Here is a 22,889-nt window from a genome sequence, read left to right on the forward strand (position 1 = left end):
TTAGGAGGTGATTGGCTGGTACTTTTTCACTGTCCATTTTATCACTTTCCAAGCAATGATGCATCTGGCCCTATATCTTATTTACTACCAAATAATTTCTCTATTCATATAGAGACCATCAATTGTTCAGCCTACCCTTGCTTCTTATACCCTATACTATCTTATTTACCTGTTTCTTCGCTTTGACAGTCTCTTTTTATGTTACCATACTGTTGTTCCATGACACAGTCTTTACACTTTGTCATGTCTCGTCAATTCCCTGTCAGCTCATCTGATGACTTCTATTATGTGAATGACTATCTGGTATTTAGAAACTTTGTCTCGCCCATAGCGGTGACTGTGACTTTGTCACTGACTTTATCTTTAACTTTGCCAATGGTGACATTTGTCATTGTGAGTGAACGGCACATCACAGAGCGGTAGCCAGTGATTCCCGGCTGTCACTTTGCAGCTGACCTTGCTGTGACATCTCTGTGTCTCTTTCTCTCAGATGACCATTCCCGGGTGCGGCTACAGCTGATAGATGGGGACCCACATTCAGATTACATTAATGCCAACTATGTAGATGTAAGTTGTACAGTTCTATGTTCCTTGCAAACGGATGTGATATCGTTGTCATCCTGTCAGACAATCCCTGTCCACCTGCTCTCAGCATTGCCAACCTTTCTTTTGCAGGGCTATCACCGACCTCGCCACTACATTGCCACACAAGGTAACAGTAACAGAAGGCATGTATGGGACATAAACTTTGTTCTTCAGGGTTGAAGGGGTATTACACACAGGATCACTTGGTAATAGAATGTTTTGTTATGTGCTAGCACCATTTAGCCCATTCTCATCCGTGCTCCTTGCATTATACTGGGATGTAGTTATGATCACGGCGGTCGGGATCAAGGCGGTCGGGATCGATGGCGGGATCCCAGCTGCTAGAATGCCGACAGGGTGGCCAGGACTATTCCCACTTGTGGATGTGCACGACACCCATAGAGTGGTAATAGAACCTGTTTGCGAGCACAACGAGCCACCGAGCCCGCAAGGGACCTTCTTGCACTCGCTCTCCTGTCGGCATTCTGGTGGCCGGGATCCCTGTTTCGGTATGCTGACCGCCGAGACCACGACCATCGGTCACCCATAGCCAACTCGGTTATTATACTGACTTAACTGAATATATAAGCCAACCTCTGGCATTTCGGTTTGTCGCTGCGGTTTGAACTTGGCCGGAATGCGCATGCACGGTGGCTGCAGTGCACGTGCGCGACACTGCCCGGCGACAGGGATCGCCGGGTTACGCCGCGTCCTACGAAGGAAGCGGTCGCAGAGCCGGCCGCAAAGAAGATTGACAGAAAGAAGGCGTACCTGGGTGGATCCGGACCGTTGAAGACTGTTTTCGGGGAGTGGAGAAGAAAACGTAGGCGTGTCCAGCAGGACAGAGGGCGGATGTCTGACGTCAAAGCCGACCCCAGCATCGCTGAGATCGTCGCACAGGGTAAGTATGTCCAGGCCTAGTCTACTTTTGCTTGAAATATTTTTAGCTTAGCAGGGCTGCACAAGCGATCGCAGCCCTGCTAAGCTAAAATACACTCCCCCATAGGCGTGTACTAGTTGCTGGCTGCGATCAACTCGGAATGACCACCAATATTCTGTGTCCATATTCACTCTACTCCTATCTGACCACTGACATCAGAACTGTCCTGTGAAAAGAATGACTGCAAGCAGTACGTTTAATGCATATTATGAGCCATAAATTATCTTTACCATTATTACTCTAATCAATTGGTCACACGGACATGATCTGTGAGTAACAGAAAGGAAAAATGTGTTGCAAAGGTAAAAATGCAAATCTGTGCTAGATAGAGTAATAAGGTCATTATTTTACAGTAAGTTATTTTAGGTAAATTTGCATTATGAAATAGAGAACAGAAATAGTGTTGCTTCTATATATCTTTTATGCAGCTTGGACTTTTGGTACACGGCATAAAATGACAGACACCAAAAACACCTGTTTTAATTGGCATCTCTTCACACATTGGCCCTCATTCCGAGTTGTTCGCTCGTTGCCGAGTTTCGCTATATTGCGATTAGTCGCTTACTGCGCATGCGCAAGGTTCGCAGAGCGCATGCGCTTAGTTATTTTACACAAAAGTTAGGTATTTTACTCACGGCATAACGAGGATTTTTCATCGTTCTGGTGATTGGAGTGTGATTGACAGGAAGTGGGTGTTTCTGGGCGGAAACTGGCCGTTTTATGGGTGTGTGCGGAAAAACGCTGCCGTTTCTGGGAAAAACGCGGGAGTGGCTGGAGAAACGGGGGAGTGTCTGGGCGAACGCTGGGTGTGTTTGTGACGTCAAACCAGGAACGAAACTGACTGAACTGATCGCAGTGGCAGAGTAAGTCCCGAGCTACTCAGAAACTGCAAAGAAATTTCTATACGCAATTATGCGAATCTTTCGTTCGCAATTCTGCAAAGCTAAGATTCACTACCAGTAGGCGGCGGCTTAGCATGTGCAATGCTGCTAAAAGCAGCTAGCGAGCGAACAACTCGGAATGAGGGCCATTATACGTAGACAGAACTAGTGTATCCTTAATATCCACACAGAGACAGTATTGAAAATGTACTGTGACCACTAAATGATCAGGAATTATCAAAGCAGATTTACTGTAACATAACTACATGCTTAAGCCAGACAACTTTCAGGGTGCTTCTGCTAATGGGATCAGGCCTGCCATCAAGGGAAGACAGTCAGGACTCCAGTCCTGGGCCCGGACTGAGATGGTGGCAGCAGTGAGCATCGGAGGCCGGGCCAACTTCCAACGCACCGGCAGGCAGCCACTGAGTGATAGAGCTGCGGCGGTATTCTTACTTCCAAATGGCAGCTCCTGATTGGCTGCCGGTCCGCAAGCTCCGTTTGACTCTATAGCCAGAATACCGCTGCTGCTCTGTCCCTCCATGTCTGCCTGCCAGTCCACAGGCCGCTGGCCTGGCCCCCAATCCTCACTGCCCCTTCACAATGGTAAGCTTTGGGGTGTGCAGGGGGGAGCTATGGGACAGTATAAAGCGGCTATGTGGCAATGTGTGTGGTGGGGGGCCCTATCTAATTTATCAGTCCCGGGCCTCATCTTTTCTGATGGCAGCCCTGAATAGGATGCTGTTAACACTAATCAGTAGGGAGAGTACCAACAGTGGTGAGATGTATCAGAGCTTGGAGAGAGACTAATTCCCAACCAATCACCTGCTGTAATTATTCTAGCACAGCAAAATTGATTGGATGGTACTTAATCTCTCTCCACTTTATCTTTCTCCAAACTTTGCTACATATCCCCCTAAGTTACATATGTCTCCTTTCAACTACTTCTACATTGGGGACAATACTTATCAGGAGGCATAACAAAATCCTCCAGTAGGCATTACTCATGGATATACCAACATTCCAAGGGGTAGCTGCTCATTTCATACAGAAGGGCAGGATCACATTTTTCGGATTCAGGCTTTTATTTGTTATTCTTTGCTGAATGCTGGAGTACCCTGCTCTCTCTTTTTTTTCAGGAAAGGGGGGTTCATAGGATTTAAACACTTAGACCTTCTGCTAGTCATACATAGACTGAGCAACTCTTCTTTGTGTTAAATATCCATGTTATTACATTAATAACCTAAAGACAGAAGACAGTAGATATTTCCTTTGGTCATCTGCTCATCTTGTTTTGTTTAGGACCTATGCAGGAGACAGTGAAGGATTTCTGGCGGATGATCTGGCAGGAAAATTCAATCAGTGTGGTTATGGTGACAAATCTGGTGGAGGTTGGAAGGGTAAGAGACATGGACATGAAATACATAAAACCATTTGGTTACCTTTTAAAGTTGGGGAGCCAGATAATACACAATAAATTGTGATTTATTTTCTTGAGTCTGCAATACCATAAAAAATATGGCTTAATAAAATTATGGGCAACATCCCATCTTAAATAGAACACCCATAGTAGTAAATTTACTCCGTAGATTTTGTGCTTTTCCTTTACTATTATGGGTTGACGGACAGAAATTTTATTATTTTGGTGTGTAAGAAATGAGTAATGGAAATGTCAACTTGAAAGAATGATGAGAATGTTTGTGCCCATGAGGTCCTACTTCATGTTTGTACACACTTGCCTACCCATCTGCGATTTTTAGGTTATGAAATGCTTAGTCCTGTACCCGCACTCACTACAGATTACACACCCACACACAGTCCTGTCCCCACACTCACTACAGATTACACACACACACACACACACACACACACACACCTGTCCCCACACTCACTACAGATTACACACACACACACACACACACACACACACATAGTCCTGTCCCCACACTCACTACAGATGACACACAGAGTCCTGTCCCCACACTCACTACAGATGACACACATACACACACACACACACACACACACACACCTGTCCCCACACTCACTACAGATGACATACACACACACACACACACACAGTCCTTTCCCAACACTCACTACAGATGACACACACACACACACACACACACACACATGTCTCCACACTCAATAAAGATGCCACGCACACAGTCCTGTCTCCACACTCACTACAGATCATACTTGCCTACCTGACCCTCTCCATGAGGGAGAAAATGCTCTGTTCCTGGACTTTCCTGGTAATGTATGATTGCCATCACCTGTGGTGAAACACCTTTCTTATCAATTAGCTAGCTCACCACAGGTGATGGCAATCATACATTACCAGGAAAGTCCAGGAACAGAGCATTTTCTCCCTCATGGAGAGGGTCAGGTAGGCAAGTATGCTACAGATGACACACACACAGTCCAGGTTCTGGCTGCTACTCATCCCAGTCACTGTGCACGGGTGGCTGCTGCTGGCACTTTGGATCCCCACTTCCCTCCTCCCCTGTCACGCTGCTCAGCTCCGTTGTTTGTCTCCATGCACTTCCTGGATTGGTTACATGACCAATCCGAGCTGTCCATCAGAGCTCAAGCATGTCTCCACTGTGAGGCATGCCTCCCATTTCTCTGTTCTTTGCCGTCTGATTGGCCGCTGTGTAGACCCGCCCATCTGTACAGGCAGTGCTTGACAGTGTGAGAGATGAGGATGAGCTGCTGTTGCCTCATCTCTATCTTTCCCTGCAGTTCCAGGAGCCCTGCAAATCTGGTAAGTTGTAGCTATAAAAATGCTTGCATTAATATAAAGAAGATGCTTATAAGTTATAAATGTCTTCTTTGTGTTATCCCAATCATTTTTATAGTGAGAACTTAGAGTATGATAGGGATCATGACTGCACATCCCTGCTGCCTAGTAAAGAAGATAGATGCCCACTGGGGCCATCGCAAATTCATTCGCAACTGCGTACAGATATGCAGACTATACACAATATTGAGGAACAACGACTACTAGGTAGCCCTGTGGCTATGCAGATTGGCCACAGCAATAGCGACGCTGGCGCCATGTTTCTCTATATACATGATCTTGGCCAATCCCATAGGTTAACCATATTGGTATGTTCGACACAAGAGAGGCATGGCAGACGTGACTATCGTCTCATTCAAACCATTCTAGCAATTATTTCCATATGTTGTACAGAATCTGTTCAGTTTTTGATATATATTCATTGGATGAGGACACATACATTGATAGTAAACATGACTTCTTCCCTATTGAAGTTTTGAATGTTACCTACTGTCATTTAATTACCTTTCAGGTCAAGTGTGTAAGATACTGGCCTGATGATACTGAAGTGTATGGCGACATCAAGGTGTCCCTCATAGAAACTGAGCCACTGGCAGAATATGTCATAAGGACATTCACAGTGCAGAAGGTAAGCAATGGATTCTTGATGGAATAAATTCAGGATTGTTATGTTCAGTGGATGTAAATATTTTCTCTCTGACCCTTAGAAAGGATCCCATGACATTCGCGAGATTCGCCAGTTTCACTTTACTAGCTGGCCAGATCATGGTGTGCCATGCTATGCCACTGGTCTTTTGGGTTTTGTCAGACAGGTGAAATTCCTCAACCCACCAGATGCCGGCCCTATCACTGTGCACTGCAGGTACCAACCGTGAACACGTTTTCACACTGGCAAGATTTGTGTTGAAAAAAATTCTTATGCATTATGACATGGTTTACAACTGATCCCAGTATAACCTAGACACTTTAAAGTGTTTGGCTATGCTGAGACTTGTAGATAGAGGAAGTGTATCACTTATATTTATATAGTAGGGTTTTCACACTGTATGAGATCAGAACATGAGAAATTCCCACTGTAATACATACAGGGCCTAATTCAAGGTTGATTGCAAAACAACATTTTCTCTAATGGGCAAAACCATGTGCACTGCAGGTGGGGCAGATATAACATTTGCAGAGAGAGTAATGCTGGCCATACACTTATGAGATAATCGGTGCTATCCTTCAATTTCAACCACATCTGTGAGAGAAATCGAAGAATTGTATGCACATTTTAGGTACCTTGAGACGCGATGCGCGGGCACGCCGGTCGAATATTGCATCTCAAGATATTATGTGCTGCACATAATATTTCTCGCATCGCAGTGCGATCGCATGTGGTTTTAACCCCACATGAGATATATCGCAGTGCGATGGGCATCCGCCAGGAGGCCGCTCCCACTCAGCGGTAACGTGCCCATCACGTGATTACCATGCGATCTATCGCATGATCGCATGGTAACCACTTTGGCAGTTCATTAGAGAAAAACACTGGATGGGATGCCTCTAGTATTTTCATACACTGCTGTGATATGAGGCCTAGAAATGCAATAGGAAAGCTACCCAGCAAGCACTGTGGAATTGTACAGCAGATATACAGTAGGTATCTACAGAGATAGCAATGGTGTCAATACACTGGGGATTTTACAAACCAGTATTTACTTGTTGCAACTCAAATGAACTTCATATGAGTGGAACCACTGAAAGCAATAGATCTCTGACCTGTCCTATCATTGCTCAAGTGTCTCATCCGGACACGTCCATAAATCCTTATGTATATGGTGTTTGTTTTTGAACTGTCAGTTGAAATATGACAGACTTCTGTATCAATAATATAAAGAAATACTTTATTACATAGTGCTGGAGCTGGGAGAACTGGCTGCTTTATAGCCATAGATATAATGCTGGACATGGCAGAGAATGAGGGCGTAGTGGATATATTCAACTGTGTGCGGGAACTCCGAGCTCAGAGAGTCAACATGGTGCAGACTGAGGTAAGGAATGTGAACTTATCCAAAGTGCACTTACAGGTATTTGTAATAATACAATGATATTCTCACATTCTGTTCATGCCTGTGACAGCATATACCGCAACACCACCAGCAATAATCCACTGCTATGAAATACTATAGCCAGTTACCCAGTGGAATCAGTTGGTGTGAGCTCAAGGGACTCTTGAACAATGCACTATGGATCGTTGAACTTAGCTTAAATGATTTTAACATTTAATTAATTCAGTTGATACCTATTACTGTAGGCTCAGCATTGTTACTTTCCCTGCATGTCTCCATGCAGTACAAAAGAAAAAGTAGCAATGTCTCAGGGGTATTCGGACTGGGTCGACACCAATTAGGTCGACACCCATTGGTTGACAGTGGATAGGTCGACACTAGAAATATGTCGACACAGCCATTAGGTTTTTCACTTTTTGGGAGGACTTTTTCATACTTTACGATCCAGGTGTACTATGATTGGGAACGGTAACCTTGCCCACAGCATGGCGAGTGAAGCCAGCCATGCAAGGGGACGCGGTGCACTAATTGGGGTTCCCGGCCACTTGACGGAGAAAACAACACCAAAAAAACATAAAAAAACTAATGTTGACCTTCTTTCATGTCGACCTAATGGCCGCGTTGACCTCTTGCTATTGTCGACTAATGGGTGTCGAGTTGACCTAATGTTTGTCGACCGAATTGGTGTCGACCCTGAGTCCCATACCCCACACAGGTCAGAGTGTATAGTTCTGGAACTGCACATCGCAGCCAAGTTGCTAATTGGATTTCTTGTGACCTTCTGAATGACTGTTGTGCCTTGCAGGTAACTCATAGAAGAGCAGTTCGACCTAAACTGTGTTCATTATCATTTTGACCTCCCTGCTTAGTTTCATATAATTATTTTTTCAAATAGTTTGCTGCATGTTAGCAAATAGCACAAGCACATATACTGTAATTGCCCACTAGTTGTTTTAAGAAACCATAGTATGTTTCTCATGAGCTATGCCAATTAATCAGTCTGTTTCTTTTATGTAGGAACAGTATGTTTTTGTGCATGATGCTATCCTGGAGGCCTGTTTATGTGGCAACACTGCCATCCCTGTATGTGAATTCCGTTCTGTCTATTACAACATCAGTCGCATGGACCCACAGACCAACTGCAGCCAAATCAAAGATGAGTTCCAGGTGTGTCACAGATAAAGGCTATCAATGTTACTCATGAATGATTGTGCTACCTCTACTGATTAGACATTTTCCACATAAGGGCTTTGGTCATTTTAGCTGAAAATCTCTAGCAGCCACTTAAACTGTTGTTCTGGCTATCCTGTCCATAGCAACCAAATAGATACAACATGGCAGCCCGAATAGATACAACATGGCAGCACTGTCCAGTCACATTTGTTAGTATTGTAAGAAAAGTATTTAGCTTTCCAGTGCATGTAAAGTCATAATTTGCCTCAGGTATGTCATCACTGCTTTAATTTGGAACGCACAACTAAGGTTGTTATTATTATGCTGGAGACTATACACAGAGAAGGAACAAGAATACTTTTGATAACCTACACATAAAAAAGATGTTTTCATCACATAGATAGTAGATAGATAGATAGATAGCTAGATAGATAGATAGATAGATAGATAGATAGAAAACATTGTATGTGCACGTGTAAATCTCTGTCTAAGTATAAATAATAAATAATAAATAAATAATAATCTATGGCTTGAAGATACAAAAGAAGTTAGTTGATACGCCAATAGAATGCAATATTCTATTGGCGTATCAACTAACTTCTTTTGTATCTTCCAGCCATAGATTAAATGAATGTAGGCTATACTTTCATTGTACAATTACTGTGATCCTGCAACACGAGACTGTTCACAGACACTGTTTGCAGAAATATAAAACAAAGTCTTTGATCCCTGTTGTAGGGTCTATGATATTCCTAGTGGCTTCCAGCAGCCAGTCAGTAGCACTCCATTCTTTAGAACTGGTGTTACAAAGGGAGTAACTGTACTAGCAGAACAATAAACTTCGGCACTCCATACCTATATAGAGGTAGCTCAAGATGAAAATACTCGTACAGTATAATTGAGGCTCCTTACCAACTGCAGCTGCTTTTGTGGCAAAAGTGCAGATAAATATATATGTTATGCATTTGCACGTGCATCCTATGTGCTTTTTATGTGCTTGATGCAATTGCACGTGTTAGTAAATACATTGAGAACACAACCCTTTTCAAGAGGTACTGAGTTTTTGCCATTCACTTCAAAGGCGTTCCAAGCATCTATAGATGAAGAATGCCTTTTGAAATGAATGGATAAGAGAGAATATTATCTGCTACCTCAGTAAGATGGACCGAGGTCCATATTATACTGACTTAGTAAAGAGAAAATTAAACATACAAATAAAATATACTTAAATACAGCAATCCAAACCCGTGTTTAAAATTTTATTAAATTTCAAATAAAAATTCTCCAAACGGTAAATATTGTTTTTTTTTTCTTGATCCACCTTAGAACAATGGGAAAAGTGTGGCATATATAATAAACTTTCAACGTTAGAGTATAATGCTGACAGAATCATAAACTGCATATACTTTGTAAAAGTGCATGGTGCCTCAATGACAATAGTTTCTGTAGCCTGAAACTTCCTCATCCGTAGACCCTGAACATTGTGACACCTCGAGTGAGGCCTGAAGATTGCAGCATAGGACTTTTACCCAGGAACCACGATAAGAACCGAGCTCTGGATGTCCTACCACTGGACCGGTGCCTTCCCTTCCTCATCTCACTGGATGGAGAAACCAGCAACTACATCAATGCTACACTCATGGATGTGCGTATATGTATGCAGGCAATTAGTGTATGCCATATAGAGTCAGGTATATTATATCATGAGCTGTGTGTCAGTGTCTGTCATACAGTACAATGCTTCATGTCTGATCTGCCATAGGAAGCGTCCTGATTGTCACACTCCAGGGGGTGGCCCTGATCTCTCAGCTTGTGTCTGCGATCTGACAGCTCCTCGCTGCAAAGAGAATATTTCTTAGATAATCTTATGTCACACACACAACTCTGACAGATTATGTGATCAGATACTGTAGAATAAATGGTGTAATAGCCAGTTTGCAGTATACACTCCCTGTATGTCACAGCTTGTCAGCAGTTTTATGTTGAAACCATAGCATAAACAAAGGGGCCTCTATCAACTCGCTGTCAGTCTGTAGTGAGAAAGACAGTGCAAGCACCCTGCTTCTTCTCTGTTTCTTCCAACACTGACTAAAGACCTGTCACTTTTGTGCCCTGGAGATCAAAGGATCCGACCACTATTTGTGACAGACTCTTGTTTGTTTCCTAGAGCCATAAAAAGCCAGCAGCATTTTTGGTCACACAGCATCCTTTACCCAACACTGTGCCAGATTTCTGGAGATTGGTCTTTGACTACAACTGCTCTTCAATCGTAATGCTTAATGAAATGGACGCTGCACAGGTACAGTCTCTGTCACACAACTGCGTTCCCCCATGTCTGTGGCATCACTGCTGTTCACTCAGTGTCTACACCTTTATTGTTTAATCTATGTGTTGACAAAAGTACAAAAAAATGAACTCTGCCGCTAGTCTAAAAAAGGACATATCCAATTGTATAAACAAAAATTTGTAAAAATAATAAGGAAGCTGCTAGTGTCCAAATGTGGTCTTAGTGACAATCGAAAAAGCAAAAACTGGAAAAAAAATTCCATGGAACATAAAAATCAATGCTAATCATCAATATGACAACTTTTAATAGTCAAGACATAATGGAAGGTAAAAGTGATATATATTTCATATCTAAGACATGATATTCATAATATAAAGATCTTTCTCCTTTTATAAATCAGCATAAAACCTTATTATGCACATACTGTACAAAACAATAGCTCTTTAGAAAAAAAGTATCTCACGCTCAATTAGACAAATAGATAAAGTGGCAATTACAGTTTGATGTGTTAGTTATTGTGAGTGCTGCATGCTCATCCAATTAAATAGACAGTCTGTGGAACTACAAGGCCTATAATAGAGCGAATACGTGCATGATCTGGATGCAGACCTAGCGGCTAAGGAGAAGTGAAGCCTGAAGCACTTTTGTTAGCTGCAGCAGCAGCATTATACTCACTGTATCCCGGAGTGGAGAGAGGGCTGCAGCCTCGCTGAGGAGATCTGTTATATATCGCCGGACTGCAGACTGAAGCACTTATAATGGATCCTGTGTAAAACTGCATCGAGTTCATGCAAGTACTGTATTCACTCTATTATGGGACTTGTAGTCCACAGACTGCCTCATTAACTGGATGAGTGTGCAGCACTCACATTAACCACGACATCAAAGTTAGTTGGCACTTTTTTTGTCTGACTAATTAAGCGTGAGATACATTTTTTCTAAAGGGCTATTGTTTTATTTGTGCATAATCAACTTGTATACTGATTAATTAAAGGAAAAAGAGCTTTATATTATATATTGTGCTATAGATATTAAATATATATCAATTTTACCTTCCATTGTGTTTTGACTATTAAAATTTTCCATATTGGTTATTAGCACTGAATTTTACTAACACTGGTCCATGGTATTTTTCTCTCCAGTTTTTAATTGATGTGTTGCCCCAGTGATGTTTAAAACCCCAAATCATACAGATTGCAAAGGCAGGATATCCAAAGGAAAAGGGAGGAATTTTTGTTTGTTTTTGTAGTGATTTAAAATCCAGTAAAGAGTAAACCAGAGGTAGGCGTCTTGTGGCTTTCAGCTATTGTGCAACTGAAAGTCCCAGCATGCCCTGCTAGGCAGAGAGATTTATACAGCTGAACAACCAATGCATGTCAGACAACCTGTGGCTCTGACATGCATTTTATCTGCTCGTGTATGCCCAGCATTAGTAATGCATCTCTATGATAACTTGATTTGGCCCGTTGAAAGCTATGAACAGCACATGGACTGAGGGGTGGTCTTCAGTTTGCCAGCTGTCGGGATCCCGGCGCACAGTATACCGGTGCCGGAATCTCGACAGCCGTCATTCCGACACTTTTTCTCCCTCTTGGGGGTACACGACCCCCCTGGAGGGATAATAGATAGCGTGGCCACCGTGCCCGTAAGGGGCTCATTTGCGCTCGCCACGCTGTTGGTATGCCGGCGGTCGGGATTCCGGCGCCGGTATGCTGGTCGCCGGGAGCCCGCCGCCAGCATACCCTACTACACCCGGACTGAGTAACTATTTTCTCCTGTCTTACTCAGAAATAAGAGAAGACATGAAGAAATATGCTTTTCTATACAGTATACATTTTGCAATTCTGTTTCATTAAATATTTATTAAAAAAAATGTAGTGAAAAAGAATATCGTCATCCTGTCGCTGAGAGGATTTCATTGTTTTATAGAACAATAAAAAAAAAAATTCCTACTTATGGGGGTCATTCCGAGTTGTTCGCTCGGTAAAAATCTTCGCATCGCAGCGATTTTCCGCTTAATGCGCATGCGCAATGTCCGCACTGCGACTGCGCCAAGTAAATTTGCTATGCACTTAGGAATTTTACTCACGGCATTTTCATCGTTCTGGCGATCGTAATGTGATTGACAGGAAATGGGTGTTACTGGGCGGAAACAGGCCGTTTTATGGGCGTGTGGGAAAAAACGCTACCGTTTCCGGAAAAAACGCAGGAGTGGCTGGAGAAACGGGGGAGTGTCTGGGCGAACGCTGGGTGTGTTTGTGACGTCAAACCAGGAACGACAAGCAGTGAAATGATCGCAGATGCCGAGTAAGTCTGAAGCTACTCAGAAACTGCTACGAGGTGTGTAATCGCAATATTGCGAATACATTGTTCGCAATTTTAAGATGCTAAGATTCACTCCCAGTAGGCGGCGGCTTAGCATGAGCAAATCTGCTAAAATTCACTTGCGAGCGAACAACTCAGAATGACCCCCTATCTTTATTATGTTTGTCATGTAACTATTACATAATTGAATAAATAAAATTAACTAAACAAAAGAAAATTAACATCAGCTACAAGTATGACATTTTCCTTAATGATGGGTGAACAGGAATTTATAGTTAAGCAGAGATTGATAATAACTTGTTGCCACTACCCCACAATTTACCCAGAATAAGGTCCAACAGCTAGTACCACTATTCAAGATTTACATGTTGGTTCCGCATACTAAGGGGGACATTTACTAAGCAGTGATAAGAGCGGAGAAGTGAGCCAGTGAAGTTACCCCATCAACCAATCAGCAGCTCTGTATCCTTTTATAGTATGCAAATTATAGATGTTACTTCAGTGCTGATTGGTTGCCATGGGTCACTTCTCCGCTCTTATCACTGCTTAGTAAATGTCCCCCTATATTACTTAATGCTCCTTGACTTAGTAGAATGAGGGCAGACTTTTGTCTTCACTCCACGGTTCCCTGATGACAGGTCCTCTTTTACCAAAGTCTATGAATATGGAACTGAACTAATGTTTATGACGATTGAAGTTTGACAGCATATTTTTATTTAAATACATTTTCTTTTAGTTAGAACTTTCTAACTGCCATAGGTTTTCCTTCTTCTTAATCTGCAGGGAACATATTTCCCCTTTCACTGAACAGCAGCCCGTCCCATATCTGTGCATGTCATTCCATCACACTGTTATTTCCCTCTCTATGTGATTATGCTACTCTGCATGTTGGTCTTTTTCTATGATTGCTGATTATATCCCCTGAATCTTATTATTTTCCTATTCCGCTGTTATTCTATCAGTGTTTTTGTTTCACTCAGCATGTTATATAGCTCTGCACGCTCCTAACATTGCTCTGTATGGCTATGAATATTGCCTGAGTGTCAAGTTTCCTCTGATAGCTGTGCCTCCAGTACTGGCCGGAGAAGACGTCCTGTTGCTATGGACCGGTGCAGGTGGAGTTTGTATCAGCAGATATTGATGAGGACACCATTAGCCGGATATTCCGTATCTGCAATATGGCACGGGTAGGCAAATAGGAACCTGCTGAAACTACTGCAAGTTTTTGCCATGATCAAAAAATTAAGATAGTCTTTGTTTCAGCCTCAAGATGGGTATCGCATTGTACAACACCTCCAGTACATCGGATGGCCAGCATACAGGGATACTCCACCTTCAAAGCGCTCCATACTAAAGGTTGTGCAGAGGTTAGAGAAGTGGCAAGAGCAGTATGACGGGAGGGAAGGCAGGACTGTTGTGCACTGTCTGTAAGTATATGGCCAATCAAATAGTACATCAAAAAAACATAGAAACTAGCACAGTAGCCAGGAAAGGGCAACATGTATTAAGGTATCTAGAAACTGGTCACAAAAAAATTAAGAACCAACAACACATTTAAAGGCTTTATGCCTACTTGACTCTGTATGACTGGGATCTGGATAGAATTGCACTCATCATCTCCGATCTGTGCTGAAGTAAGAAAGGATTAGATGCAGCTGTATTGCCAAAGCCACAGAATGTTTTATGTGCATATAATTTTAAAACGTCTAGTAATACAAGCTTATAGTTGCTTACATTGTGTCAAAATAAAATCATAATACATGTGTTATTGTTACTATAATATTGTTTTTCTTGATCAGCCACTATGGCAACAGAAGGCATTGTATTTGTTTATTCACCCACATATCCAGATATTTCTTGGAGTCACGTTCACGTCCCTGAAATCTCTCTCTGGAGCTTTTCTCACTGTTCTATTTATCTTCTCACACTAAAGTTCAGGTGAGAGATCAAGACTGAATAAGACATGCCATAATCTTTATTTATTTCATTCACATACTCTTCCTTTCTTCTGAAGATATATCTTACACTCCTTGTACTGTGCCATGTCTGGAAGACAGTTCTTATATGCCTGAAGGAAGTGTAGAGATCATCTTGTCTTTAGTCATCCTTCAATCAATCTTGAGCAAGTCACCTGCCTGTCCACAAGCACTGTCCACACATTTCTTAGACATTAGTTAAAGATGATGTAAAGGATACTAATAATATGTAAATTGCTGTGCATTATAGAGCAGACTATACAGTACATGGCATAAGCTGCGTTTCTATATAGAACAAAATAAGCCCACCATGATCCTGCTCAGTCCTCGCCTACATTATGGGGAAGTGCAAACACACAGCACCATCCAGCTTGGAAAACAAGCATTGACAGAATTGCACTGAGTGGATTGGTGAGCTCTTACACAGGGGAAGAACAATAATGTTGAGTAATTGAAATATTTGCAGTCTCAGATTTATGACTTATGTCAGATGTAAAGATGTGGGATGAGCTTCAGTAATGCAATGGAGAGGTGCAACTTTGAACTTCATAACAGAGCTGAAGAGGAATGTGAGTTTAACACAACATTGAATATGTAAAATGGTCTATTTATAGCTCTGTCCTTGGTGCTGAACTACAAAATAGTGTTCACTGTACATGTACAGTATTCCTTTTTTACAATTATATAATGGGGGATGTTGCAAAAGGAAAGTAACAGCAGACAGAATAAAGTAAGATAAAGTAATGTACGTTGAATTATAATAATGGAGGGGCGAAGTAGCTTGATATGGTATACAGACTCTAAGTTGCTTTTAACAATGTCGACATTTATAATGTTGACACCAGAATGTTTACAATTATGGTGTCAGCATGCTTAAAATGTTGACACCTGGAAAATGTGGACATGGACAGAATGTTGACATATTATATGTCGAGATTGTGAAAATGCCGAGATTAGGGTTAGGTTTAGGGGTTAGGGTAAGTCTTAACTGACATTGTACACATCCTAAACCATGTCGACATTTCGTTAGTGTTGACATACTGTACTGAATGTCACAGCATAAAGAAATAATATGATTTATGATGAAACCTACTGTATACACTACTTTGTGAGTACTGCGCATGTGCAGGTCTCCAGAAACATGGTGCCCACTCTTTGTTCCCGAGTGACTTCTCTACTGCGCATATCACTGGGAAGATGGTCATTGAACCATTTTCCCTGTGATTCCTGCAGCTCTCCAGCACTGGGCCTCTGGTCGATGTGGGACTCTGGAGTCAGATGAGAGGTAAGTATTATTGTATATGGGTACAGGGTGTGCAGTGTAGGCTCCTTTGGACCAGGCAGGGCCGGTGCTAGGGTGTCCGGCGCCCCCCAGCAAACTATAAATTTACCCATACTTTACAATGGGATGCCCCAAATGGGTGTGGTCTCACAAAGAAGGGGTGTGGCCACACAATAATACTCCCATTTCAAATTATGCCACACAGTAGCACAACCTTATTTACATTATACCGCACGTACTAGTGCTGCTTATACACATAATGCCCCCAGTAGTAGCGCTGCTTATGCATAATGCCCCCAGCAGTAGCGCTGCTTATGCATAATGCCCCCAGTAGTAGCGCCACTTATACACATAGTGCCCCCAGTAGTAGTGCTGCTTATACACATAGGGGGTAATTCAGATATGATCGCTGCTGTGCATTTTCGCACAGTGGGCGATTTAGATCTGAACTGCACATGTGCATACACCGCTATGCGCCGGCGTGTTGCATAACAGCGAAAGGCATGGGCGCCTAGCGACGGGATGGTGCAAAAAATACGAACGCGCGGGCGTTCGCAAGGTGATTGACAGGAAGAGGCCATTTGTGGGTGGCAACTGACCGTTTTCCAGGAGTGTCCGGAAAAACGCAGGCGGGCTCAGGCATTTTGCCGTCAGCTCCGGCCCTGATCAGCAGGATTTCATCTCAGTGGCTGAGTAAGTCCTGGGCTGTGCAGAGACTGCATAAACTGATGTTTGTGCAGCTCTGCAAAAGAAGCAATCGCACACTTGCAAAGGCTTTTCCCCTCCCCTTGTAGGCGGCGACTATCTGATCGCAGGACAGCAAAAACGCAGCCAAGCGATCACATCTGAATTACCCCGTAGTGCACCCCAGTAGTAGCAGCGCGTATGCATAATGCCCCCAGTAGTAGTGCACTTATGTATAATGCCTCCAGTAGTAGTGCGCCTATGTATACTGCCCTCAGTATTAGTGCACGTATGTATAATGCCCCCAGTAGTAGTGGGGCTTATGTATAATGCCCCCAGTCGTAGCGCACTTATGCATAATGCCCCAGTAGTAGTTTGCTTATGTATAATGCCCCCAGTAGTAGTGCGCTTAATGTATATTGCCCCCAGTAGTAGCGCCGCTTATGCATAATGCCCCCAGTAGTAGTGTGCTTATGTATAATGCCCCAAGTAGTAGTGCACTTATGTATAATACCCCCAGTAGTAGTGTGCTTATGTATAATGCCCCCAGTAGTAGTGTGCTTATGTATAATGCCCCCAGTAGTAGTGCGCCTATGTATACTGCCCTCAGTAGTAGTGCGCCTATGTATACTGCCCTCAGTAGTAGTGTGCTTATGTATAATGCCCCCAGTAGTAGTGCGCTTATGTATAATGCCCCCAGCAGTAGTGCGCTCATGTATAATGCCCCCAGTAGTAGTGTGCTTATGTATAATGCCCCCAGTAGTAGTGTGCTTGTGTATAATGCCCCCAGTAGTAGTGTGCTTATGTATAATGCCCCCAGTAGTAGTGCGCCTATGTATACTGCCCTCAGTAGTAGTGTGCTTATGTATAATGCCCCCAGTAGTAGTGCGCTTATGTATAATGCCCCCAGTAGTAGTGCGCTTATGTATAATGCCCCCAGTAGTAGTGCGCTTATGTATAATGCCCCCAGTAGTAGTGTGCTTATGTATAATACCCCCAGTAGTAGTGCACTTATGTACAATGCCCCCAGTAGTAGTGCACTTATGTACAATGCCCCCAGTAGTAGTGCGCTTATGTATAATGCCCCCAGTAGTGGTGTGCTTATGTATAATACCCCCAGTAGTAGTACACTTATGTATAATGCCCCCAGTAGTAGTGGGCTTATGTATAATGCCCCCAGTAGTAGTGTGCTTATGTATAATACCCCCAGTAGTAGTGCGCTTATGTATAATGCCCCCAGTAGTAGTGTGCTTATGTATAATGCCCCCAGTAGTAGTGCGCTTATGTATAATGCCCCCAGTAGTAGTGTGCTTATGTATAATGCCCCCAGTAGTAGTGCGCTTATGTATAATACCCCCAGTAGTAGTACGCTTATGTATAATGCCCCCAGTAGTAGTGGGCTTATGTATAATGCCCCCAGTAGTAGTGTGCTTATGCATAATGCCCCCAGTAGTAGTGCGCTTATGTATAATGCCCCCAGTAGTAGTGTGCTTATGTATAATGCCCCCAGTAGTAGTGCGCTTATGTATAATGCCCCCCAGTAATATTGTGTTTATTTATACCGCCCCCAGTAGAAGTGCGCTTATGTATAATGCCCCCAGTAGTAGTGTGTTTATGCATAATGCCAGCAGAAGTGCCACTTATACACGTAATAGCTAAACACACACACACATACATACACACACACATACATACACACGCACATACATATACTGTACACTCATTCGCAGTCTTTCCATCCACTACTTACTTACGTATTACAGTAGTCTGGCTGGCAGGATCTGTAATAGCCTGGACCAGTTTAGCTCCGCCCCCTTAATTCCATTTAGCCCTGCCCCTTTGTCATATTTAGCTCCGCCCCCCTTTTCACCCTGGACAGACACTGAAAATGACGCTGCCAGGGGGGTAAGTGGAGCTTCAAGCTGCCGGCGCCGCTGCCTGTCAAACTGTGAATTGCACAGCAGCCGGCAACAGCAGCAGCAGGTTAGGTGCAGCAGCGAGGATGCAGAGCAGAGACAGCACTCTCCAGGCTGGCGCCTACCTGCTCTGCATCCCTTTGCTGAGCGAGTAGTGCCGGGCCTGGACCCAGGGGCCTGAGTCAGATGTAGATCCTATACCCATTATAGATATGCCATTAGATCTGACCAGTAATAAGCAATTTTCACTAATCTACAACTATTAAGATGACTCAGGAAACATGAAAATGAATTGGACAAAAGTTCACTGTTCTATATATGATTCACTACTTATTATGTTCAAGGTATAACTCCTTTCATTCCATGTGTTTTACATCACGTTGTCTTACTATTTGTACAGTCTACTTCCATAAAGCTGTACTTTATTCATCCAAAAATTAACCGTTTAACATAACTCCCTAAGGTTTGCCGCGTTTTGCAGCAGGATGGGGTGACAGCATTACTACAGGATGAATCTCTTGTGTAAGACTAGACCATTATCCTTTGTATTACAACATAGTAATTCCTCCCCAGGAATGGAGGGGGTCGCAGTGGGACATTCTGTGCTATCTGCAGCGTGTGTGAGATGATCCAGCAGCAGAACATCATTGACGTGTTTCACACCGTGAAAACCCTACGGAATAATAAATCCAACATGGTGGAGGCGCTGGTGAGTGACGGGTCCCTTCTATCTCCCCATCTCTACAAGATAAGCAACAAACAAATCATATACCATGGTGACTCTGGTAGAAAAACAATCATGTTAACCTTTGTAACATGTGCCGCAAGAGGTGTCCACATACGTTTATAGTAACATATAGAGGTGTCCACATACGTTTATAGTAACATATAGAGGTGTCCACATACGTTTATAATAACATATAGAGGTGTCCACATACGTTTATAGTAACATATAGAGGTTTCCACATATGTTTATAGTAACATATAGAGGTGCCCACATACGTTTATAGTAACATATAGAGGTGTCCACACATGTTTATAGTAACATATAGAGGAGTCCACATATGTTTATAGTAACATATAGAGGTGTCCACATACATTTATAGTAACATATAGAGGTGTCCACATACGTATAGTAACATATAGAGGTGTCCACATATGTTTATAGTAACAAATAGAGGTGTCCACATACGTTTATAGTAACATATAGAGGTGTCCACATATGTTTATAGTAACAAATAGAGGTGTCCACATACGTTTATAGTAACATATAGAGGTGTCCACATATGTTTATAGTAACCTATAGAGGTGTCCACATACGTTTATAGTAACCTATGGAGGTGTCCACATATGTTTATAGTAACAAATAGAGGTGTCCACATACGTTTATAGTAACATATAGAGGTGTCCACATATGTTTATAGTAACAAATAGAGGTGTCCAGATACGTTTATAGTAACCTATAGAGGTCTCTACATACGTTTATAGTAACCTATGGAGGTGTCCACATATGTTTATAGTAACAAATAGAGGTGTCCACATACGTTTATAGTAACATGTAGAGGTGTCCACATATGTTTATAGTAACATAAGTACAGGTTGAGTATCCCATATCCAAATATTCCGAAATACGGAATATTCCGAAATACTGACTTTTTTAAGTGAGAGTGAGATAGTGAAAACTTTGTTTTTTGATGGCTCAATGTACACAAACTTTGTTTAATACACAAAGTTATTAAAAAGATTGTATTAAATGACCTTCAGGCTGTGTGTATAAGGTGTATATGGAACATAAATGAATTGTGTGAATGTACACACACTTTGTTTAATGCACAAAGTTATAAAAAATAATGGCTAAAATGACCTTCAGGCTGTGTGTATAAGGTGTATATGAAACATAAATGCATTCTGTGCTTAGACTTGGGTCCCATCTCCATGATATCTCATTATGGTATGCAATTATTCCAAACTACGGAAAAATCCCATATCCAAAATACCTCTGGTCCCAAGCATTTTGGATAAGGGATACTCAACCTGTATTGGAACAATGGTTAAACAATTTATTTTCTACACTGTAAACATGATTAGCATAGGCACAGACATCTTCCAGCAAAATTGCTGTCACTGACATAAACATATTTTCTACTGAAGGAATAACAGTCCCACTTTCTCTGACAGGCTTTCCTGTTCTCTCAGTTATGTGTCTGCAGCTGCTTATTTATCCATCACTTTCATTTCTCATCCATATTTACTGTCCATTCTGTACCATATGTTGGTACCTAATGAAGACTTTAGAACTGCTAACCGAACACACATGGGAAGAGGCAAAACCAAGCACCGCACCTTATCTCTCTGCTGCTGACATGTACCCCAAAGTTCAAAATATTGAGACTAAATAACAGTCATACATATGCTCATACATATTATTGAACACTTACAAGTTTTCTTTCCTATATCCCATAATAACATGATTTCCCTCATTCTCTTGCTTTTATAAAACACATGCCTTCTGGTTGCTTCAGGTTGTGCACAGTGACCGGAACACTAGTTTCATAATTCCCTCTTCTATGTTACAATAAGAAAGGTGATGTTCACCATTACAGTTATCAGGTTATCTACTTGAACAAGGTCCAAATCAGTTATTGTGCCATCTATTTCTGTCACATGCTGGTGGTTTTGGTAAGCATAAGATGGTACGTGGTCACTGTATTACAGTTGCAGTGACTGTAGTAGCATTTGCAATCCATGCTTCTATTTTGAGGCCTACAATATGGTAACGTAATACTAGCTGCGGAATACATAGTTGCGTGTCAGGAGAACCTTAAACATGTAGGAACAGACAGCACAGTCATCTTTCCAAGTCAGGACATGCAGTTACCTTTTAGATGGTAATAGCTAGTCAGTAGCACCAGATCAGTAGGTACTTGTATCCATTATCTTAACCTCCACTGTTAACTTGCTTAAATGTTCTTTTTTTCCTCCTCAGGAACAATATAAATACGTATATGAAGTTGCCTTGGAATATCTGAGTTCCTTCTGAACCTGTCATCCTTGCGGATTGGTAGGTCTGTGAAGATAACCTTTTCCTATGCAGCCCCTCTGTGGCCTAGAAGCCTTCTGTGTGGGGTGGGAGGCTGGACAGAGGCTGCTGCCAAGACCTAACACTTTGGTTTCCATGTCGCCAAGTTGACATGCACGTTGCGCTGGAGAATAAGAAGCAGCAGACAACCATAAGAGCACATCAAAGAACAATGCCTTTTCCTGACTTATTTACAACTAACCCACTCTTTACAGTTTTCCTGGGGTCTCTTTTCATCCCTGTCTGCTTCCCCTTTCTCTTCTACCACAAATACAGAGAACATGCATCAATTTGTGCTCTGACTCTGACCACAGAAAAAACAGGAAGTGTTTCCGAATGCTTAAAGAGATCTAGAGGAACCCATACACACAGATGTAGAACTCCAGCCATTTTTTAAGAACATTTGTGTCTTATCATGAAAGTAACCTCATTAACCACCTCACTCCTGGAGGCACTGGCAGGGATTACGGATCTCTGTATACACTTATTCCTATCCAAGTGCGCTCCCTTCGTCCAGAAGTGTTCTGTTACTGTTTGCAGCAGGTCCCAAGGTACAGGTGACGTGGTCTTGTCCTCTTTATAATGAATTTGTCTTTATTTATTGCTGTAAATGTTCTGGAAAGGGGTCAATTTGTATTCTGGGAAAATGTCTTGCAATGGAGCGTCCAATAAAATTGTGATGTATTTTTTTTATTAGTAGTACCTGTACTGTCTTGGCTTATGTACCTCTTGGTTGCTGAACTGACCAGATCACAACATGCTTTAAGAGGAGCATATTGTTTTTCCAATATTACAGATGGTTTACGTATATGTCCGATGTTATACGATCTGTGTATGCACATGATCTGGACTGTACATGTGCAGACCTGTTTCTGCAATGGCGCTCACAGTGCCCCCTAAAGGA

At 42.4% G+C, this 22,889-nt stretch overlaps 1 protein-coding gene across 12 annotated transcripts in view; it reads left to right on the forward strand.

Moving 5' to 3' along the window:
• The window catches only part of PTPRT (protein tyrosine phosphatase receptor type T), a 458,515-nt gene extending 435,841 nt beyond the window's left edge, over positions 1-22,674 (forward strand). For 11 of the 12 annotated variants that reach the window (XM_063960277.1, XM_063960271.1, XM_063960272.1 and 8 more), the window contains 13 exons: positions 491-567; positions 676-712; positions 3,709-3,806; positions 5,724-5,840; positions 5,920-6,074; positions 7,110-7,245; positions 8,281-8,430; positions 9,908-10,081; positions 10,604-10,735; positions 14,110-14,235; positions 14,312-14,475; positions 19,480-19,615; positions 21,893-22,674. In XM_063960277.1, the coding sequence (XP_063816347.1) occupies positions 491-567; positions 676-712; positions 3,709-3,806; positions 5,724-5,840; positions 5,920-6,074; positions 7,110-7,245; positions 8,281-8,430; positions 9,908-10,081; positions 10,604-10,735; positions 14,110-14,235; positions 14,312-14,475; positions 19,480-19,615; positions 21,893-21,946 (1,556 nt within the window). In that variant the 3' untranslated portion in view covers positions 21,947-22,674. Of the gene's footprint in view, positions 1-490; positions 568-675; positions 713-3,708; positions 3,807-5,723; positions 5,841-5,919; positions 6,075-7,109; positions 7,246-8,280; positions 8,431-9,907; positions 10,082-10,603; positions 10,736-14,028; positions 14,236-14,311; positions 14,476-19,479; positions 19,616-21,892 lie in introns of those variants that run through there. The other variant, XM_063960280.1, reaches the window with a different exon arrangement.
• Positions 22,675-22,889: the final 215 nt, after the last annotated feature.

This window comes from Pseudophryne corroboree, chromosome 3 (genome assembly GCF_028390025.1).
Source record: "Pseudophryne corroboree isolate aPseCor3 chromosome 3, aPseCor3.hap2, whole genome shotgun sequence".
Taxonomy (NCBI): Eukaryota; Metazoa; Chordata; class Amphibia; order Anura; family Myobatrachidae; genus Pseudophryne; species Pseudophryne corroboree.